Here is a 21896-nt window from a genome sequence, read left to right on the forward strand (position 1 = left end):
AGATCACTTAAAATCAATGCGTGCCAAAGATCGCTTATATAAAGCATTTTTAAAATCGCGAGACTTGGTCAAACTAGCAGAATTTAAGTTACTGAGAAACCACCTGAACGCAGATTTGAGGCGTGCAAAGCGAAACTATTATAACCAACTTTTTGATTTTGAATGTATGAAGCATCCTGACTTGCTTTGGAAAAGACTTAATGCTCTCTTGGGCAAAAATACTAACAATGATAGAATAGAAAAATTAGTTATTGATGGGATGGAAAAGTGCGGTTCTGAACTATCAGATGCTTTTAATCGTTATTTTGTGAACGTTGGGTCTAGTACCTACTGCAGTGATGCAGCACAAAATATACCTAGAGTTTGTGATACTATATTTTTTTATCCTACCGATGAATATGAAGTTTTTTCGACGATAAATAATTTACGCAACAATCACAGTTGCGATGCTGATAGTATAAACATTAAACCCGTGAACTTTGTTGTCGACCTCATTGTGCCTTGTTTAACACATATTTATAACCTTGCTCTTTCGTCGGGTGTGTTTCCCACAGGCATGAAAACAGCAAAAGTAACAGTACTGTTTAAGGCAGGAGATAGAAATAGTATGGGGAACTATCGTCCAATATCCATTCTTCCTATTTTTTCAAAAGCCTTAGAAAAGCTTATGCACTCAAGGATCACAAATTTCTCAGATCATCATAATGTATTAATAGAATCTCAGTTTGGGTTTAGAAAATTTAGGTCTACCGAGTCTGCCCTTTTGCACCAAAAAGAAATTATTTTAGATACTTTAGAAAAAAAGTTAACAACGATTGGCGTTTTCCTTGACTTTAGTAAAGCGTTTGATTGCATCAACCATGGTATACTTTTAGACAAGCTATTTTCGTATGGCTTTCGGGGAGTTTCATTTTCATTGTTAAGGTCATATTTTGAGAACCGTTGCCAATATGTTTCCATAAACGAGCATAGGTCCTCTTTGCTTAACATTAATTGCGGTGATCCCCAGGGAAGCATTCTAGGTCCCCTTTTATTTCTTTTTTATATAAACGATATAGTTGCTATTGACTCTGATGTAGATTTTATTATTTATGCAGATGATACAAGTATGATCATTTCTGATTCAAATAGTGAACGTCTTATCAGCAAAACAAATAATGTCCTTTCAAAATTAAAAACCTGGTGCATAAACAATTCCTTTCATATAAATGCTAGCAAGAGCAAGGCTATAATATTCCAACTACATTCCAGAACTCAAGCAACCTCATCCTCTCTTCTGAAATATGGCACTGATATTATTCAATATGTTGAAAATGTAAAAACTCTTGGTGTATTTTTTTCTTATAACATGTCTTGGAACGACCATATTAGACACGTTCGCACTAAACTTTCTAGAATAGTGGGTGTGTTAAATAAATATAGAAACATTTTACCCACAAGTGTCAAAATTCAACTTTTTAAATCACTATTCTATCCCATCTTATGCTACGCGCACCTAGTGTGGGGGTCTACCGGCACAACGAACTTAAACTTGCTTCGAATATTGCAAAAAAAAGCTCTACGAGCCATAGCTAATGTCTCTTCAACCTCTCCGTCCTTGCCACTGTTTGAGAAGTACTCCATACTTGACGTTTCAAAAATGTATCCACAACGATTAATATTAACATTCCAGTCTGCCATGAAAGGTAAATATGATACTTTTCTCGCTATTGCGGACCTTCATTTGCACGATTCCATTCGTCAAACACGTCAGATACATCCATGGCATATACCACAATCACGAACTAACTTTGGACGTCAAAGAATTAAACATGCACTTCCCGAGCTACTAAATCATATCGCATCATTAGGAATTGATGTTATGTCAGTGGGCAGAAATGATATCTCTTGCATTGTATAATACTTAAAACATACCTTCTATTGTTTTTTTTTTTTTTTTCTGTGTTAGTGTTGCTTGCCTTGTAGGGGTACCAAAGGGCCGGTCAAGCTGCAAATAGCAGCTTTTTTCCTTTGGTTTTTCCCCCATCGTTGATGGAAATAAAGAAATGTTTCAAAAGTGCATCGCCCCGATGCAACACAAAAGAAAACAAAGCAAATTAAAAGAATGGTAAACTAAAGAGTCACTTGGAACACATAAGGTCCACAGTCCTATATAGCGTAGAATCACGTCAGTCGAACGACGTGAACCACCTCGGGTCGCGGTTGGCGTCGCGATGATGAGTATGTTCCGTCGGGCGCAAACTCGTAATTGAGGTCTCCCAGGCATCGAAGGATTTTGTATGGTCCAAAGTAGCGCTTCAGAAGCTTCTCGCTGAGGACACGACGACGTATCGGTGTACACACCTTTACCCGGTCTCCGGGCCGCAAGTGAACCTCCAGACGACGAGGATGTAACCCGCTAGCGTCAACACGTTGCTGGTCTTGCATCCGGACTTGGGCGATGTAGCGACCTTCTTTTGCTCGTTGAGCAACCATTTGGGCGTCGTCACTTCCGTCGCCCGCTGGCTCGTGAGGTAGCATGGAGTCAAGCATCGTGGTCACCTTGTGACGATGCACCAGCTGGAATTGTGTAACACCAGTGGTCTCCTTGACCGCTGTGCTGTAGGCGAATGTAACATACGGCATGAACGCTTCCCACGTCTTGTGTTCCACGTCGACGTACATTGACATCATGTCGGCGATGGTCTTGTTTAGGCCTTCTGCCAGCCCATTAGTTTGAGGATGGTGCCCTGTGGTTCGGCGGTGGTTGGTGTGGCTGATACGGAGGATCTCTTGCATCAGCTATGCCATGAACGATGACCCGCGATCTGTAATCAGAACTTCGGGAGCGCCGCGGCGGAGGACGATAGACTCGATGAAAAAGCTTGGCGACTTTTACTGCAGTTCCTAAAGGAAGGGCTTTCGTTCCGGCGTACCGCGTAAGATAATCTGTGAAGACGATTTTCCAGAGGTTTCCCTACGTTTATGACGGAAAATGGCCAAGCAAATCCATTCCGATCTGCTGGAACGGCGTGGCTGGGAGAGGAATCGGCTGCTGTGGACCTGCAGGCTTCGTCGGCGGTTGCTTTCGTCTCTGGCACTCATGGCACGATCGTGTGTAGAGGTGAAATGTCTTCGGGAGCTTGGGCCATTAATACCTTTCACGAATGTGGACCAGCGTACGGCTGTAACCAAGGTGTACGAACGTCGGGTCGCCGTGGCAGGCTTGGTAGACCTCCTCTCTAAATTCGGTAGGGATTACCAGCAGCCATGGCGTGTTGTTGTCTCCGAAGTTTTTCTTGTAAAGTACGCCTTGTCAAATGGCCAAGGTCGACAAGGCTCTCGAGAAGACACGGGGGATATCACGCTCTCCTCCTTTGAAGTACTCGATCAGCGCGCGCAGCTCAGGATCATCTCTTTGGCGTCGTGCCATGTCGTTGGTGTTTCACTGCACCTAGGAAGTACTCGTCGTCATCGTTGTCGCTGCTGCTGGGAGGTGTCCCGACGGGGCCTCTGGTCAGGCACTGGGCGACGCTGTGCTTGCGGCCCGACTTGTAGTCACCAGTCTTGGTGAACTCCTGCAGTCGGAGACTTCATCGAGCGAGGCGTCTTGAAAGGTCCTTGAGGTTCGCAAACCAGCAGAGCGAGTGGTGGTCCGTGACTACGCGGAACGGGCTCCCGTACAAGTACGGGCGGAAAAGAATAAGAACGTCTTGCGGTCTGGGCAATCATGAAGTTTCGCCCGTACTTGTCACCCATTCACACACACACACCCGTAGATGATTGCCTAGACGACCGCAGGACATTCTTTTTCAGTCATGGAGTAATTTCTTTCCGGCTCGGACAGTTTCCCACTTGCGTAGGCGATGACCTTCTCGGTGCCGTCTTGCATTTGGACTAACTAGTACAGCGCCATGTCCGACGTTACTTGCGTCCGTGTGAATATCGGCTTCTGCAACCTGGTCGAAATGTCCAAGAATAGGAGGTGTCTGGAGTCGTCGCTTCATTTCGTCGAATGCCTGCTGTTGCTCCTCGGCGCTTTCGAACTTTTCGGCGTCCCTCGTGAGGTGTGTGAGCGTTGCGGAAAACCTTGCGAAATCGCGAACGAAGCGCCGATAGTATGCACATAGCCCAAGGAATCTTCGCACGGCTTTCTTGTCTGTGGGAGCTGAAAATTCCGCGATTGCGGGAATCTTCTCCGGGTCTCGGCGAACGCCATCGTCGCTAACCACGTGGCCTAGGAACTTCAGTTCGTCATAGTCGAACCCACACTTCGATGGCTTGACTGTGAATCCGGTGGTTCGGGCTTGGAGAACAGCTCGGAGTCGTCGCAAGCGCTCGTCAAAATTGCTCGAAAACACTATGACATCTTCAAGGTAGACGAGACAGCTCTGCCATTTCATTCCTGCCAGTGCGGTGTCCATGACACTCTGGAAAGTTGCTGGTGCCGTGCATAGTTCGAACGGCATCATCATAAGGTGCAACCCCACCCTTGATATGTGTGATTATGAACCAATAGATGGCGGTGGGATCGCCTTCCAGGCCTGTACATCAATGCGAGAAATCGTGCGTGGTGGCGCTTCGATACAGTGGGGTATATTTTTATGTCCTGAATTTGACATACCTGGTCCCTGGCTTGTTCTTCTCAGCACGAGCTTTCTTTGGAGCGCGCAAGGCTGCGCCAATTCTCGTGCGGGGGGTCAATTACCTACGCTCCGAGCTCACGTCTCCAGCAAATGTGGGCAGAAAAAAACGCGAAAATCATCCTGAGCCAAATGACGAGACACATGCATAACAAAACCACCGACGCGTTGAAAAATATAAAATTGCCCGTGCGCCGCTATTGGATATTTCAGAGGCCAATTACACATATTTCAATGTGATGAGATTTATATTGTCACGAATGAAGGTGACGAGAGGACGAGCAGTGAACTTAAAAATAAAGGTTTTATCGGCGAACTTGTGCCAACCAAAAAAAGTAAAGAAAGAGCGTCGAGGCCGGCAGCAGAAACATGGCGGCGAAGTTGCAGCGTAACAGAGAGCGAGAGCGAGACTGACTCGACAATGTCGCGGGCAGCTGCTTATCTACAGTGCGTCACTATCTCGAAAATTCGGCAAAGAAAGTTCGAGCGTCACGTGCTCGGGGCGAGGATGAACTGGCACTTTCGAGAACAAGAAATCATGGCGGAAGTTAAGTCTGGTGCAAGAATGAACGCGAATCTTCTAGAAGTCCGTGACCGAGCGTTGCTTTCTCGGCTCTGTGGGCGGCAACGAGACGGGCCGGCCTTTTTGTCTTGCATGTGTTTGGCTCTTCGTGGATTTGCAGGAAAACGTGATGACGTGATAGACATGGGTTTCCAAAATTCTAGCTTGAGAAATTAACTACCTAAAATATCAAAACAAGTTAACAATTTTTTGGGCGGTCAGGTGTCTCATTTAGGTAGCTGGGTGTTTAGTTTGACCAAAACCACGAGGCTGGAAAACAAAAAAATGACACTCAGGTTTAGATGTTTAGTTTGGCAAAGCCAAAGCAGGACTGGTGCGGGAGTCATAATAAAAAATGCCGAGGTTAATAATTCACTCTCAGCAATAAATTATAATAATTAATTTTAATAGACCCTTTCCGGAATTAAGTGTCATTTGGTGACTCAAATGGCAGTTTATCTTTTACTATACTAATGGCGGTAATGAACCTGTGGTCTGCAGTGTTTTATGGGGCACCGTCACTTTTAAAGGTCAACAATAAACGAGAATGTGCACTTTACTACAATTATTTTTCAATCTCTCTTAGTGTCGATGGCGAAACAAATGCAGTCAGTCGGAATGAAGCGCCAACCCACATGGACGCCTTGATAGAGTTCTATACATGAAGGGGCTTTGAAGCCGAGTGAGTGCTATTAACAGATTGACTGGGACCGAGTTAGAAATGAACGCTTACTCAGCTTTTGTGTCCAATTCTCGCTTCACGCTGCGCTAACATCTAGAATGTATTGGCCTCGAATCACCTGCTTGGAAGCATCTTCAACTTCTTCCTTCATCAGTAAACAGAGGGCCGCCATTAGTATAGCAGATATGCCGTTTTCAGATGATGATGATAGTCATCAAAGTGGCCAGACTGAATTCTGGAAAGGGTCTATACGAATCCAGTGATAAATGCATGACTGGCCAGGCAAAGATTCTGGATCTGTGGATAGCTTTTGCACATTGCTTAAGCAATGTACAGTCTGTCACAAAAAAAATTACAGGATTTTTTTTTTATCGCAAGACTAAACTAGGCATCGCCAAACGCTCATTCTCCTCCCAAAGGTAGCGCTAGAGGTCACAACCAGATGTCAAAGTTTTAGCCCGATCCGATACCTTATTCAAGAGTTATATAAGTGATTTTCTGAAAAGTTCAATGGGAAAATGACGGCCGACGTAGTTTTTGAATGCATGGGGCTCTATGGCACCAGAAACCGAAAACGGGCAAAAATCGGGCTCCACTTTCCCATTGAAATTTTCAGAAAATCACATAATTTTGGCATCTGGTTGTGACCTAGTGCTGCCTTTGGGCGGAGAATGAGCGTGAGGCGATGGATAGCTAATTTCTGCGGTAAAAAAAAACTATTTTTTTGTGACATCCTGTACCAGTCTTTATTTGGTGATTTATGCACGCAGGTAGTAGTGTGCGTAAATAAAAAAGATGCAAACGGGTAGAGTATGACGTTGCAAAAATATGCAGTGTAAGCACGCACATCGTACGCTGATTAAGACTGAAACAGCGCTACATTTTACGCTAGCGTTGAGCGCATCGAAAGTTAAGCGTGCATCAAAAGCTAAAGTTTGTACGCATATACTGCTCAGGCAGTAATGTTTGAACGTTCATAGTACTTTATTACCCTAAGATTTGGTTTAAGTTGTCTCCTGTTCGCTTACAACAGAAAGAAGGAAACATTCTAACTCTCTGTTGATAGAAAAACTCCACCCGCTGACAGCTACCAATCATCTCGGCGCCGATTATGAGTATTCACTGCATGCTAACGGTCGTGTGCTTAGAACGAGTTTTTCCCACGTGATTTTATACAATCGCAATTGTTTTTGACAAACAATAATGTTTACTCAGGCCAGCGGTCACATGCGAAGCTTATAAAATATATTGCATTGATTGTGGTACCCGTGTCCAGTTGCATAGTTTTTTTTTTTTTTCAATTCGCGAAATAGAATGCTCCTGGGTTACCTTGGTATCTAATGCATGTAATGTAGCACACAAAAAAGCACGAAAACAATAATGATAAACAAGCGTCCGTGTAATCACGCGAAAACTGAGGGCCTTGCACATATGCAGAAGGTAGCTTTGTTTCACTAAATACATTAGTACCAGTAGAGTGTTTGATTTTATCGTGTGAGCGAAGCGGAACATAAACGTGGGAGCATACTGCCCTGAACTACACTTCCAGTGAACAAGCGCACCATCCAATGCATCGAGCTTGTTTTTATAGCCTTTTTGGTGCGCTCAAACCTTTGAAAAGACAATTATAATCAATTCTATTATTTCAATTATTTTATTAAGTGCGCCAATGTGTGGGATTTGTTCTTGTTGTCGTTGTTTTTTTTTTGTTTTTTTTTGTCTGTTGCGTTCACTTGCCATTTTCCTGGTTATATAATATTTTCCAGTAGTCCGACAACTATAGTCTGTTTCATAAATAAGGACCGCATAATCAAAGATGTAAAAAAAAAAAAAAAAAAACGCGAACACGCGAACACACGTTAAAGGGCAATGTAACGGAGCATTCGGAATTAGTCGTTAGTTTTTTAGAGAGCAGGAGTTTCGTAGGGCGACATTGTTACCCGTTGAAGATTATAAAAAGTGCTGTACAACTGTCAGCTCGGTGTCTTTAACGTGCATTACGCAGTACATGCGGTACACGATCGCACGACGGTAGGATGCAGATGGGCGACTGAACCCAGGGTCCTTGCCAAAGCCCCTTGGTAAAAGCGTTTTTTACAAGTATCGCCAACCATTGTTGTGGAAACGCGCAAGACACGTGCCACGAGTGGGTGCTCCACCGCCATTCTTTTTCAAGGTCCAGTCATTTTAGTGCTGCGCCGCCATTTGCCTCCAAGGGCTGCTCGAGAGACGGGCCTCGTGCACTGGCACCGTTTGAGGTTACATGAAAAACCAGCGCAAACGGCACCGAGGGGATTTAGTCCCTACAGGTTCTGCAGCCTGAGCTCCGTGCCCTGAAAGAAGCTCGCGCTCGAGCATTTCTCCACGTGCTCTGGTCTGCGGTGCCACAACACACTCGGTCAACGATCCCCCACCGCATTTGGTTTAGCTAAAGCCCCTTCATGTTTCAAAAGTAGCGCAAGCTTCGTCGATGCACGAGGCACGTGCAATGTGCAGCTCTTGGGAAGATCACGGCGGCACAGCGCAGCACTGAGCTAGATTTCAGGCGCCATGAATATCCCAGAAGTGGCGCGCGGCACGTGCCTCGAGCATGTCCACAACAATGAATGGCGCCACTTTTCCCAGGATAGAGGGGCTTTAGGTTTAGCCTGTGAGGTACACCAAATGAGCTACACTTAGAGTATCGGCACTTCTCCTCCCGATATTGTTGTGGGCACCGCCATCTTGTTGGTTAGTAACAAATCAAACGCAACGGCTGATCGTCATGGTTCAAAAGTGCGACTTCCTCAGCATTCGGTGTCAGGTAGCTCACGTAATATTGCTTTGCTTTTTCTCGAACTGTTTAAACATTTGTGGAGGACGGAAAAGCGTTTCCTGTGATTTCTGATAAAGTTTCAGATAACTGACAACCATCATTTTAAGCACCAAGATGTGTATGAAGCTTAGCTTATTTAGTGGCTCTAGTTTATCCCGACCGTATAGGCAAAGAAAGAGAACGAACAGCTTAACCTCGCGCTCTTTGCGATACTTCAGTGGCTTCATCAGCCCGTAGCGTTTGCTGCGCTCTGAACTAAGTATCTCACAAGCCAAACCAACAAAAATTGCTTAACACGCCCCAATAAAAAAAAAAAAAATGCGGGTTTATTTTGACTAACTCGAGATCTTTTAAGTTTTAACGTGCAACCGAAATCTCAGATTGGCCTCCGTCAGATTGTGGGCACCTCGGCCGATATTTAAATCAGAAAAATATTGATTCATGGGTCAGCGCGTTAGCTCAGAGACACCGAGACGATTTAATGTTTTGTGTTTTGTTTTAATATCATTGCTACTTAAGAGCCACCGAGGTGGTTTCTGAAACAAAATATGGTCGAGCCACTCCGACAAGCATAGTTTGATTGCGAAAATGATTTTTGCAAGTGATAAAAAAATTAAAATATTTTCGCATACCTGGCGGAATCTGAAATGGCAGAATGCATTTCATGGCACCCATTTCATTTGGATCGCGACCGGCATGTGAACCGACGCACAGTAGAACGCGCGAAAAGGAGCCGTGGTACACCCGCAGTCTCGCGCTTGTTGTTCTGACATCTCTGGCTCGCTCACTGTGAGCATCCAGGCATCTGACACCCTAACATCTGGCGCTTTTTCTGTCTTTCCCGTGGGGTTCCAAGCGGCACACGACGAAAAATGCACATCAAGCTCTTCTTGAACACGTGTCGCCATCTGTATTTTATAATAATAAACTACAATTTGCCGTAACTGAATGGGAAAAGTTTTAGGTCTTATAACATTATTAACGTGTAATATGTCAATATGGAAGTTCTGGAAATTGTAATATCGAAGGATGCTTCATAATTTAATGTCTCGTTATTTCGATTAGTTGACGTGATTCCGTTTTTACAGCGCCATAAAAAATACAGTTTTAAACTTTATTTTGTATTTTAAAATATACATCCTCTGTATAGTTCGTTGCTTACTTTTTTACTTTACTACAACCAGCCGAACGCTCACGTAAAATATCGTGGACAATGGCACGTTTTAACTCGAGAAATAAATTTTTCAATATTAGAGACTGTGGTCTATTAAAAGCTAAATAATTAACTAACCACTAAAAATAATCATAATATCGAGACATTAAATTATCCTTGAAAAACAGCTCTCTAATTTGGCATTAACTTTATAAGTGTAAGATACATAGAAAGAAAGTAATAAACCATCAAAAAAGCATAAAAACGTCATGCACGGTGGGGTTGCACCTTAAACTCGTACCGTCCATCCGACGTAACGAAGGCTGCCTTATCTCGGTCCCATTCGTCGACTTCGATCTGTCAGTAGCCGCTCTTCAGGTGAATAGATAAAAATATCAAGAGGGGCGCAGCCGATCTAGTGTGTCGTATATGCGAGGAAGTGAATAGAAGTCTTTCCATGACACCACGTTCAGCTGGCGCTAGTCCACGCAGAACTTAAACGTTCCGTCCTTCTTAACCAGCACGACTGGAGAGGCCCACGGACTGCTTGAAGGTTAAATAATCTAGCAGCACAAATTTTAGCCAAGCATTGGCCAACGACTGGAAACGGTCTTTTGGCCAATGGCCAGAGAGTAGTCATTCATCGGCCAATGCTTGGCCGATGGCTTATGGCCAGTGGCCATTGGCCCAGAGAAAGGTCAGTCAAGGGCCAATGGCTGGCCACTGGCAAAAGATCATTGCCAGCCATTTGCCAATGATTGGCAAACTTTGTGCTGCTTGGGATGTCATCCTATAACGTCTCTTCAACTCGCTTTTGGATTACCTCCTTTTTTTACGGACACTGTACGGCGATCGATGTACAGGGTGCGCGTCGTTCCCGCATTCTTCAGCTATCGCGGCGATTTTGGCGGAGTTCCGGAGTTCCTCGACGTGGCCCACAGAGGCGCTTGTCGTGAGGTGTTGCGTTTCTTGTCGGAAGTTCCTCACGAGGACTACAGTGCGTTCATTCTGAAGTTCAGTTACCACCCTTACGACGCCTATTCCTCTTCCCAGGAGCAATTGCCCGTTACCTTCCAGAACAATTTTCCGGAAGTAGCTGCATCGGTCATGACGGGTACAACACTTGATCGCGGCGGCAGGTTCACGTGGTCGGCAGCGACTCGGACGGCGACTCACGTTGTTTGGGGTTCCTCTGAGGGCGGAACAGTGTCTGTAGAGTCAATCTCTTCGCTCCAAGTTTAATGATGCGCCGTATTCGCACAGAAAGTCCATGGTGAGAATGACGTCTCTGGCACAGTCATATCGAACGACGAATTTCACATGGCACGTCTCGAAGTAAATCTCGACTTGGGCAGTACACTTTCCGACGCGCGCAATAAAGTGTCACCCGGCGGTTCGAATATGTGGACCACCCCAGGGAGTCGTAACCTTTCACGGGCGACAAGAGAGCCTCCCACTCAAGACTGATAAGTCTGCACCGGTGCCCACGAGGGCCGATGCGTCCTGATCGTCGATAACAACATTTAGATTGTTGGGCACCGTTGCAAAAGCGACGCTGCGGTGCGTGGCGTCGGGAGAGTGGCAGCGCTCGGGTGTTCTTTAGGCTCTTTACTTCGGCAGTTTTCGGTAACACCACTTCCAGGCGTTGTTGCTGCTAGTTTTTTTAATGGGGCAGAGGAGACAGGCTGTCACGGCGCGACCGACGGAAAGACGACGAGGAAAGTCGGGGCGATAAAGAACGGGAATCTCGTGGTGCTGTCGGCGCATGTGTCGGAGGGCGACGAAGGTATTCCTTGATGTCGCGAGGTTGTTCGCCGTACCTTGGACGAGGGTCGTTCGGGGCAAACCCTCGTAGGCACATTTGGCGGTATGGGCACCTCCGGTAGACGTGGCCAGCCTCACCGCAGTGTTAACACAGCTGTCGCCTATCGGCCATCTCCCTCACGTCGGTCTCACTTGCCACGGCATGCTCTGGGCGAACGTGCGCCCGATCTTACTGGCGTCGGGGATATTACGGCGCTGGAGGTTCGTGTCGGGGGAGCGCCATGTACGGACACGGGGCTGGTGGTGCTCGTAGGATCATTGCACCGTAGCTTAGGACAGGCTCGTCCTGTGCTGCTCCGGTGACCGTAGTCTCGGGCTGGAAGGCACAGTGAACCTCGTCTCGGACGACCCCGGCGAGTAAGAGTGAAGATGGATGATCTGCAGCAGGTAGGATCTTGCGGAACTCTTCCCGCGCGATATCCCGGGCGATCTCCTGAAGGCTGTCGATACTTGTGGTGCTCAAGTCCAGACGGGTAGCTGCGACGGTTGGAGCAGTAGGCGCGCCGGCGTGTCGGTGGTAGTGGCTTGCTCGGGCCGTCAGTGCACGCTCGATACAGACAGTCGTCGGGGAATTGCGCACAAGGCTTCCAGAAATGTCAGTCTTCACGCCACGTATGAGGGAGCGAAGTTATCTCCCCTCGGCGGCCTCCGCTTCGGCTCGGGCTCGTATGTGCCGGACATCGTCAACAAAGCTTTTGAAGCTTTCGTTGCAATCCTGCACCCTTGATTGAAGAAGGTACTCCACTCGCTGCTGACGGTGGTGGCTGATAAACGTCCGCTTCAGTTCGGCGGCTTATGACTCCAACAAAGTAAAGGAGGCTTCGTAGTTCTCAAACCAGTGCCTTCAAGCCAGAAGTAGAGGTTATGGAGGCCTTGCTCAGCCATCCATTCGTTGTGGCGGGCTACACGTTTATAATGCTGCAACCACCCCTCTAGATCCTCCTTGGCTGCACCGTGAACGGGCAGGACGAGGACCGGTGAGGTAGTCATCGTCGCGGTCATCTTCTTGGCTCCTGCGGCAGGGTTTAGGATACCGGGAGCTGGCCTTTTGTGTAGATGCTTGATTGGGCGGCGGCATCTTGTGCGAAGAGTAGCCTTCGGGGCTGAGCACCTCACCTGGCGATACTTTGCGATACTTTGTACCTCCCCCAAAATGTCACGAATAAAAATTGATGAGGCGATAAAAACTGAAGCAGACTAAGCGTTTCACAGGGCGAACTTGTGCCCAAAACAAAATAGACCAAGGCTAGAATCGCAGGTGTCGATGGCGGCGAAACAGCACGATCGAACCCTGGGGTGAGACTGATTCCGGGTCGGCACGGAAAGTCTCTCATGGGGACGAGTGGGCTTCTGGAACAATCGGCGTAGAAGTTTCGGCCCGTGGAACATTTTAACCCCGAATGAGCAACAGTGTTCTCGTATTTACCAGAACACGACATTACAAAAAAGAAAAAAACTAAAAGGTGTATCCGCGGCCAGGCATCGAACCTCGGCTTTTCGCGTGGGTGGAAAGAGCGACAACCGTTAGGCTACGGGCGCAGAGCTGGCCAAATTACTGATATTTTGTAATTAAATTACATTACTAATTACTTTGCTGAAAATTTCTGAAATGTAATTAAATTACATTACAAATTACCACAGCCAGAAGGTAATTAATTACCATTACAAATTACTTTTAAAAGTAATGACATTACTTTCGCATTACTTTTGTATACTTTTAAATATAAAGGAGCTATTGATACCTTCCTTTTACAGATAACGTTATTTACATTACTTACACAGTTCATGGCACACAGCTGGAACTCTCTGTTGAATGTTTACCGATGGACATAGGAACGCACGCGACTGATCCGTTTCCCACCCCAACCCGGACAACTATTTCTGGAGATGACTGAGGACCCTACGCGGATTATCTTTGGGTGGGGGGAGAACAATTGTCATTTTTCGCAAAATCGCGTCGAGGCCGTTCCACCAGGGGCCTTAGTTCGACCTACTTCCCCTCCTTCGTTTCCCGAGAATGTCGAGCAGAAAAGCTCGAATGGAAGGCACTTACCAGCCCTATTTCTCACAGTGGAAGATAACATAGAGAGGGTACGCAGCATGCATCAGAAAAAGTAAGCGGAAACTTTCAAGAGGGGCCAGAAAACGTCGAATGCAAAACCGCAAAACATAGGTAGAGAATCGCGCTGAGCGGGTTTTCACAGTTCAAGAGAGTGGCAGAAAATGTCTAGCTGATGGCGGGCGCGAGAGTCGCACCAGCCGCATTAGCATCAGCAACATAGCGGCGGCCAAAGAGCGTTTTTTGGAAAGGTGTAGAGGAAAAAGAAAAAGAAAAAGAAAAAGAAAAGTGCTCTTGTGTATTGTGGACACAAAAAATATGCCTGGTGCGAAAAAGTAATTAGGTAATTTAATTACAATTACCGTCGCTGGAGTAATTCATTACATTACTAAATTACCTGCTACAAAAAGTAATGAATTACATTATTAATTTCTGGAACAAGTAATTAAATTACTGTAATTTTATTACAGTAATTGCATTACTGCCAGCTCTGTACGGGCGCCCTGCCTAGTTGGCCAGCTGCTCGCGCGGCAGTATTGCTGCGTTTATCATAATAAAACTGCATGAAATAAAATAATTGGCTCTTGCCCTTTCGGCGCTGTATGTTGTTAATCACGTCATTTGCGGGACATAAATATGCACGCTTTCTCGGCTATCTTTTCTGGAAAACTAGTTTCGACAGCTAAGCACTTTGTCGATTGACACGACGGAGCGGGCAGCGGCATCAAAACGTATCGTAATATAAAACAAACAATCCAGTAGCATTCGCTTTGCCGCACACGTAACCCTCCCCAAAAAAAGGTTAGCTTTTTTTTTAGTTTTTTTTTTTAAATTTGGTGTTGTGTTTAAATTTAAAAAGCAAAATATCTACATCATGAAACGCAAAAATTTGCGGGAAAAGGCGAGAATTCAGCAGCTAGCAATATCTGATATTGCGCCTACGCAGGCTGCTTCTATCAAAATGAACAGTCCACTCGGTTAGGTTCAGCAGGGACGGCGGTGAGAGTAGCCTCAAACCCAGTGAATTACCTCAAAAAACCTATTTTTCTGTAGCCTGGTGTTTTTTGAAGAGATGTAAACACCGGCACCCGGCCCTGATGTCGCGCAGCTGAGGTGGCACTGCTGTCGACGCAGCACATGCGCAGAGGAATAACTTGACGAGGGGTCTGGTTCCTGTGCACAAGCACTGCCCACACCACACGCGGACTTGGTGTTTCAGCGGTGTGCCGGTGGGACCTCTTTACAAACGAGTTAGCATTTGCCCATACCAAGTGTAGGCATGATATTCATAAGGATAGATAACTCGGCAAATTGGTAAGTATTCATGCTGAAAAATAGCGCGACTGGTACGAGGACAAAAAGACGAAGAGAAGATCAGCGCTAGCCTTGTGTTCTCTTCAGCTCTTAATTACAAAAGCGCAAAGCACAAGGAGGGAACAAAGATATGAACAGGAAAAGAGCTTGCTAACAACTGATTGTTTAATGCAGTTGTTAGTAAGCCCTTGTCCTTTTCATGTCTTTGTTCTGTCCTTCTCCTTTGCGCTTTTGTAATTAAGATGTTTACCCAACTAGCCCAACAGTTAATTTTAATTTTAATCTCTTCAGCTCGACTGGGACGGTGTTCTCTTCTTATTTTCGTGTTCGTCCTAGTCGCGGTGTTTTTCAACAGGTGTAGGCACTGCGCGCGCGCAGGAACCAGATCCGCGTCAGTGCCCGCGGTAGTGCCGCAACGACACCAGCGCCGCCGCAGCTGCGTGTCGGGATACACCCCAAAGCTTCACAACAGCCAACGTCGGTAATCAACTTACACACTAATAAACTAATAACCCATTCCTTTACACTCTATAGGAATGGGCGATTGTTTTATGAGTTCATCAGAGATGTATGGGAAGGGGCTATTAGTGTGTGAGTTGATCTGCGACGTTGGCTGTTGTCAAGTGCACCGTAGAGTTTTCTGAGATTGCCCCATGTCTTAAATAACCTTGGCATGTGTTATACTCTGCTAGTAAAAGAACTAGCGTGACCTTAGCGCAAAGAAACGAATGGGCACGAGAAACCTTAGGTACTTGTTCGTGCTAAGAATTCTAGAATATTTTCACGCCAGACAATGTTTCCAGAATGAAACCCTTTAGAATGTTCAAGTCCAGGAGTTTTCACCTCTTGAATACCTGTAGACTGGTTTCGTGCTTGTCAAACGACTCGCTCCACCTGACACCAGTAAAAAGGACGATGTAAAAAAAAAAAGCGCCGCGTATTTTCACGTTATGTGCCCCTATGTATACGCGATGTGTCACTAGCTTGGAAACATTCCGTGTTTCCTTAAATATTACGAGTTTTCATGCTAAACGCAGGCTTTTAGTAAAAATGGTCTCAAATATTGAGTCTTCGCATTATAAAAAAAAAATCGCTTTGGATTATCTAAAAGTATCTCATGTGTATTTTTTTATTCGCAAGACTTACATTATGTCCTTGGAATTTGCAAAGTAAACCTCCCGCTTTCTCAATAATGTTGACGCAGGTAACATCAGGATTTTCAAAAGAAAAATAAAACCCCTCTGAAAAAAAAAAACGTTATTAAGGTAAAACCAAGGCAAGAAGATTATTGTTAGTATTAGTATTACGTTTATGAGCAATCACAAGCTATGCACGTTTGCGTGAACATTGAATAAAATGCTGGTTCCTTTCTTTTTAAGATTGCAGGCTCAAGTTCGGCTAATTAAACATTGATAGTTATGTCATTTCCAATCATTTTTATTTGTGACAATTGAGGTCATTCAAAAAGCATTTTAATGGCGCAGTTGCAAATTGGGCTGTCTGCACAAAACAACCGATGATATCGATAAACATCATCATCCGTTATTTTTAGAACTACACATTAAGTGCATTTTTTAATAACTGATTGCTTAACCCTCTGTACAGCTTCCAAAACCACAATATTCAGGGGGGTCGCGACCGCTTCATCTGCGACATGACATCTGCGACATTACCGGCATTCTTGAATGCCTGTAATACACGAAAGATTAGCAGTTCAACAGTGTAGCCTGTGTAAGACTCTTAAATGGTATGCGATGCACCGACTTCCTTTTGGTGATATGTATATTGACAGTACTTGTTCCAACCTCGTCAGACACCTGACGTTCTAAAGCATTGCTTGCAATATCAAACGACGTTCAGAGAGCAGCAGTGGCCCCCAATCACAAGTGTTTCTTTAAAGAAGAAAAACTAGCAAAAAAAAACTCGAAAGAAATAAGTAAGAATATATTATATTTGTTAAATATTTATATAATAATACGGCTTACCAACTTGAAATGTCGGTATAATAAGCACGACGGCGGGAAGTAGGAGGAGCATGTTGCTTATAGTGCAATATAGAATCGCAGTCTAACGGGAGCGTCCACCTAAAAATGTAACAATTGCATAATTATAACCTCGAAACAAGACAACGCAATTTTTTTTATTTTTTTATTTTTTGCGGAATGTAGAAGCAACGTGTTTGAAGGAGAGATCCTGCGAAGCATTAATTGCCATCAATTTCCATAAAACATTTAGCGTGTACTAAATATTTACCCCTGCACAAGTCTACGATATATCCTAGCAACATATTTATTTTCTCCTGAAAAAACAAATTTTAAAGTTTACGCGCCCGAATCACTAACTGCCGCTCTACTGGCAACACTGAGCGGCGGCGACATTAATGTTTACATCAAATAGCGTATAAACGATTTGACCCTTCCTCCTCGTTGTGCGTTGTAGGAATTGGAAGTGCGCAACGAGACGGTGGCCACACGGTGCCGCTCCTCGCAAAAGCATATCATGTTAAACGCGACCAGACAGGCGTAGACATTCTGTGTAGAAGCCAGCCTTAGTTTCTAAGCTTGGCTTATCTTAGCACAGTGCTACGTTCAGGGCCGCACTCGGCGCTAACTTTTTTTTACACTAGACCTCGAACTTGAGTACACTGATCCCCTGCCCTTTATGCGCCGGCAAATACCGTCACGGTCAATTCAATTCCAGCATGTCTATTCAATCCGCCTGCAAGCAAAGAGCAATCGGATAGTAAAAGGAGCGAAAAATACTTCTCACGTAAAAGTTATCAGTAACGGTGATGAGTTGAGCCTGTTGGTACATACTTAAATAAAAAGAGCCTGAACTTAGGGATAAAGGTAGAGAGAAAACAGGAGAGATATGAGACGACACGGCTGCCTACCAACGAGTTTTAGTGAAAACTGCTTCCTCATGCTGTGGCGTCTTTCAGCAGAAGCTTTTTTTTATATACAAGGAAATTTTTTTAGAAGGTAAAAAGGAAAGAGGGACGTAAATGTTATCAATTACTGGCTGTGATGAACGCCATTTGGTAGTGATTTCCAGACCGCCGCGAACACGAAGGCTTTGCAGAGGCATATTCCAGAGCAGGTGAAAGAAAAAGATGGCGTCGTGTTGCCGCCGTTGGCGCTTACAACTCCGGGACACACGATTGAAACCAATCTCTGAGTAACTTCTGGTCGAATGAAGTGAAAACACACACAGAGAATGCTGGAGGCGGGTAGGTTTTCGAATTTCAGGTTGTCACACACACCTTCACTCCGGAATGAGATCGAGAAACACGGCCGCGAGAAGGTGCAGCCACGGCAAAGATGCTGCGGGCAGAGGTCCGATTGGGTACCCAGCCATGGTATCAACCTCACTAAACGCTGACGCTGACTTCGTGGCGCTGTCAACCACTGGCTTCCCGTGTGCTTTCCCGCGCCCCGTCTAGGTGTCGCACGCTCTCAATAATCAGCACCTGTTAGCTTTGCGTGCTGTGTCTGGTATGGAAGGGACAGAAAGATGAGGGAGGGGGGGGGGTATTGACACTCTGCTAAGATGGTGCAACAACACCGCGAAGAAATGCAGCCAGAGTGACACATCACCGGTACACGCGAAAAACGCAATGTACACGCGAAAAACGGCACCTAAGCCCCCATTGGTTGAGCGAAACGCCATCTGAATTCCCATTGGCCAAAATAAGAGTAACGCTGATGTTTCGTCAAGGAAGCCAGTGGGGCACTCAAGGTCAAAGCGGACGTACCTCAGAAATAACACACACAGAAAAGCGCAGCAACGCAGATGCATCGTCCCGAAAGCCGTGAAGCCGGAGGGGGTGCCGCGCCTGCGCAGTGGTGGAGCGTGATATCACCGCCGAAGCGCCGTGTGAAAAAGGGAGACGTGACGCGCTGCCTCTAGAAATGCGCTGCGTGTAGGAATATTTCCGAATTCTTACACGTAAGCACTCTTAACTGTCTTTGTTTATTTTTTTCTTTCGTTGTAAATTTGTTTTATGAAATCCTTTTTTTCATACAGTTTTTTTTTATCTCTTTTCCAAGAATGCTGCGCGCGCAGCTGGCCAAGTTGGCAGCGCACGTACCCGTGGCATAACGGTTATCGTGCTAGCGCCCCCTCCCCCCCCCCCCCCCCCCCCCCCGGCCCCCCACGCATAAAGCCGAGGTCCGATGTCTGGCAGCAGATACACGTTTTTATTGTCTCTGTAATGTCACGTTCTGGTAAATTCGAGAACCATGTTGCTTATTCGAGGTTAAAATGTTCTACACGCCGAACCTTATACGCCCGTTGTTCCAGAAGCCCACCCGTGTACATAAGGGGCTCCGCATAGGAAGCCGGGGTCAGTCTCGCACCAGCCCTCGATCCTGTTATTTCACCGACATCGACGCTTCATTTATTTTGTTTTGGGAAATATTTCACCCCATTAAACGTTTAGTTTCTTCAATTATTCAATACCTCATCATTTGTTATTCGTGATATTTTGAGGGAGGTGCTGGGAAACGCATGTCGGTGCAGCGTACCCCTCCAAGGGCCCGCAGTGCAAGTCCGACCCCACACCCACGAAGACTCGAATGAAGAGAAGACCGAGACCCGTTCAAGTACCCGCACCCAAGGCCTAACCATAAAAATTAGACTTTGCCGCTCAGCAATAAGCAGTCAACGAGTGCGATGATGGCCAACCTGTCGTCGCAGACGCTGACCGCCGCGGCCGTCGTATACCAGCCCGTCGCACCTCGTACTCCGGCGCCTTTTCACGGGGAGGTCCACGAGGACATTGCGGATTGGCTGCAACACTACGAACGAGCTTCACACCATAACGGATGGACACCGGAGCAGTGCCTTCAGAATGTTTACTTCACTTTCCAGGCCACAGCACGGAATTGGTTTGAGAACCATGAAGCGTTCATCACCTCCTGGGAACAACTGAGGGCTTAGCTTTGAGGCACGTTCACTAACTAATAGCGGAGAGAACCCGCCGAAGAGCTTCTTCAAACAAGGATTCAAGGCCCTGACGAGAGCGTCGTTAGCTTTGTCGAAGATATTCTTAGACTCAGCAGCCGCATCGATCTTCAAGCCCCCGAAGCAAAGAAGCTGAGAATCTTGATGCGAGGTGTTAACGAGAACATCTCCGGAGGCCTTCTGCGATGTCCTCTTACCACTATCATGACGTTTATAACGGAGGCGACCAACATTGAATGGGCCCTGCAAGCACGAGCGACCCACTACCATTGAGTTCCTGGCGTCGCTACACCCACGCCGTGCAGATACGCCTTCAGCTCCGATATCCTGGGGAGTTGCGAAATGATCAGGGACATCGTTCGTGAAAAACTCAAGAAGCTGGTACCAGCCGCCGAACGTCCAGCTTCACTCTCAATCGCCGAGATTGTTCGAAACGAGGTCCAGCAAGCGCTCCAGCCAGACTTTTTTGCCGACGCCGCACCGGAGCTCCCAGCTTTGACTTAAGCCGCAGTTGCTCGTCGTCTGCAGCCTCCTGTAACCCGGCAGTACCCAGCTGCACTACGAGGAGAGGTCTCTTCGGCGCAGTATGCCCTGCGCCAAGAGCAGCGTGGGCGTCGAAAGACCGATGTGTGGCGCGCGGCTGACGGTCGCTCGGTGTGCTTCCACTGCGGCAAGGCTGACCAGATTTAGCGAAGGTGCCCCTACCGCCAGCTCGGCCTGCGAGGATTCGCGCCAAAGGATCGTCGACCTCGCTTTGGAGAACGACCAAGAGACGTCGAAGAATACCTCCGTCGCCCTCCGTCACCAGCGTCGACAGCACCACGAGGTTCCCATACTTCAACCCCCCGACGTTCTGCATCGCCTTTCCGTCGGTCGCGCCGTGACAGCCTGTTCATCGCAGTGTTTTACGGAGTTGCAACTTCGGAGTTGGAATGATTCCGGAATCATTCAGAACTTTCGCCACCCCGGAATGGAATGGGAATGGAATGGCGGCATCACGGTGGAAGGGGGGTTGGCGAATAGAATGGAAATGGAATTGGATACCTGTTGCCCGGAAAAGAATGGGAATGGACTGGGCTGGGTTCTTATGCGAGCTGTGTCGAGTTCATCTAGGGCCTCCGGGCTTATGGCGCAATTCGTTAGCGCATGAAAAGGGGGCTTTTAAACAGCATCATTGCACGGGAGTTGACTGACGGCTTTATAGTCTCACTGGCTTATGCCTCTTCAAGGATCAAGATGGCGCACCCTTCGTGAAGCAACCGAAACTGAATAGTTGTAAAAACAAGGTGTCGTTCCTGGCGCCGCAAGACGCGACAAAGCGTATGTTGTAATCATGCGCGATTAGCACGCACACTCTAAGAAATGCCTGCATGTCTACTTACCCGCAAAGCACTCAGAGAGCCAATCACTGCGATCTCCGAAATCAGCTCAGCGAATGATGAGGCGGAACATTCGTTTAGACCTCAAAATGAAGTCTGCGCTGTGGCATTACGTAATGAAAAGCGTCATGCTTGCTCTGCGTAGTGCCGCAGCGCACGCTTAATTTTGAGGTCTAAACAGATGTAGCGCCTCATCATTCGCGTAGCTGATTTCGTAAATCGCAGTGATTGAGTCTCTGAGTGTTTCGCGGGTAAGTAGACTCGCAGACATTTCTTAGAGTGCAGCTTTTAGCGAGGGTGTCGAACCGAACCCGAGCCGATAACCGGAGCAAAAAACTACTATTTTTAACTGAACCGGAACAAAACTGCAACCGAAATCAATCATTCGATATTGTACCTGAACCTGAACAGAACCGTAATCTCATATGGCGGTTACCAGTTCATCGGCAGCGGTTCAACGCAATAAAATGTGAGTTGCGCCTTTTTGCGAGTGGCGGCGCGAAGTCTATTAAATATTCGCG

General features: G+C 46.5%; 1 protein-coding gene across 3 annotated transcripts in view; it reads right to left on the minus strand.

Annotated features, from left to right (window-relative positions):
* LOC115318686 overlaps window positions 1-21896 on the minus strand; it is a 45133-nt gene that overhangs the window by 7426 nt on the left and 15811 nt on the right. For 2 of the 3 annotated variants that reach the window (XM_040211850.2, XM_040211849.2), the window contains exons 2-3: window positions 17017-17115; window positions 16178-16272 (exon numbers count right to left, since the gene is read on the minus strand). The exons of the other annotated variant lie outside the window; for it this stretch is intronic. In XM_040211850.2, the coding sequence (XP_040067784.1) occupies window positions 16178-16272; window positions 17017-17068 (147 nt within the window). In that variant the 5' untranslated portion in view covers window positions 17069-17115. The remainder of the gene's footprint in view (window positions 1-16177; window positions 16273-17016; window positions 17116-21896) is intronic. 3 annotated transcript variants of the gene reach the window in all.

This window comes from Ixodes scapularis, unplaced genomic scaffold (assembly GCF_016920785.2).
Source record: "Ixodes scapularis isolate PalLabHiFi unplaced genomic scaffold, ASM1692078v2 PGA_scaffold13__105_contigs__length_92229423, whole genome shotgun sequence".
Classification (NCBI taxonomy): domain Eukaryota; kingdom Metazoa; phylum Arthropoda; class Arachnida; order Ixodida; family Ixodidae; genus Ixodes; species Ixodes scapularis.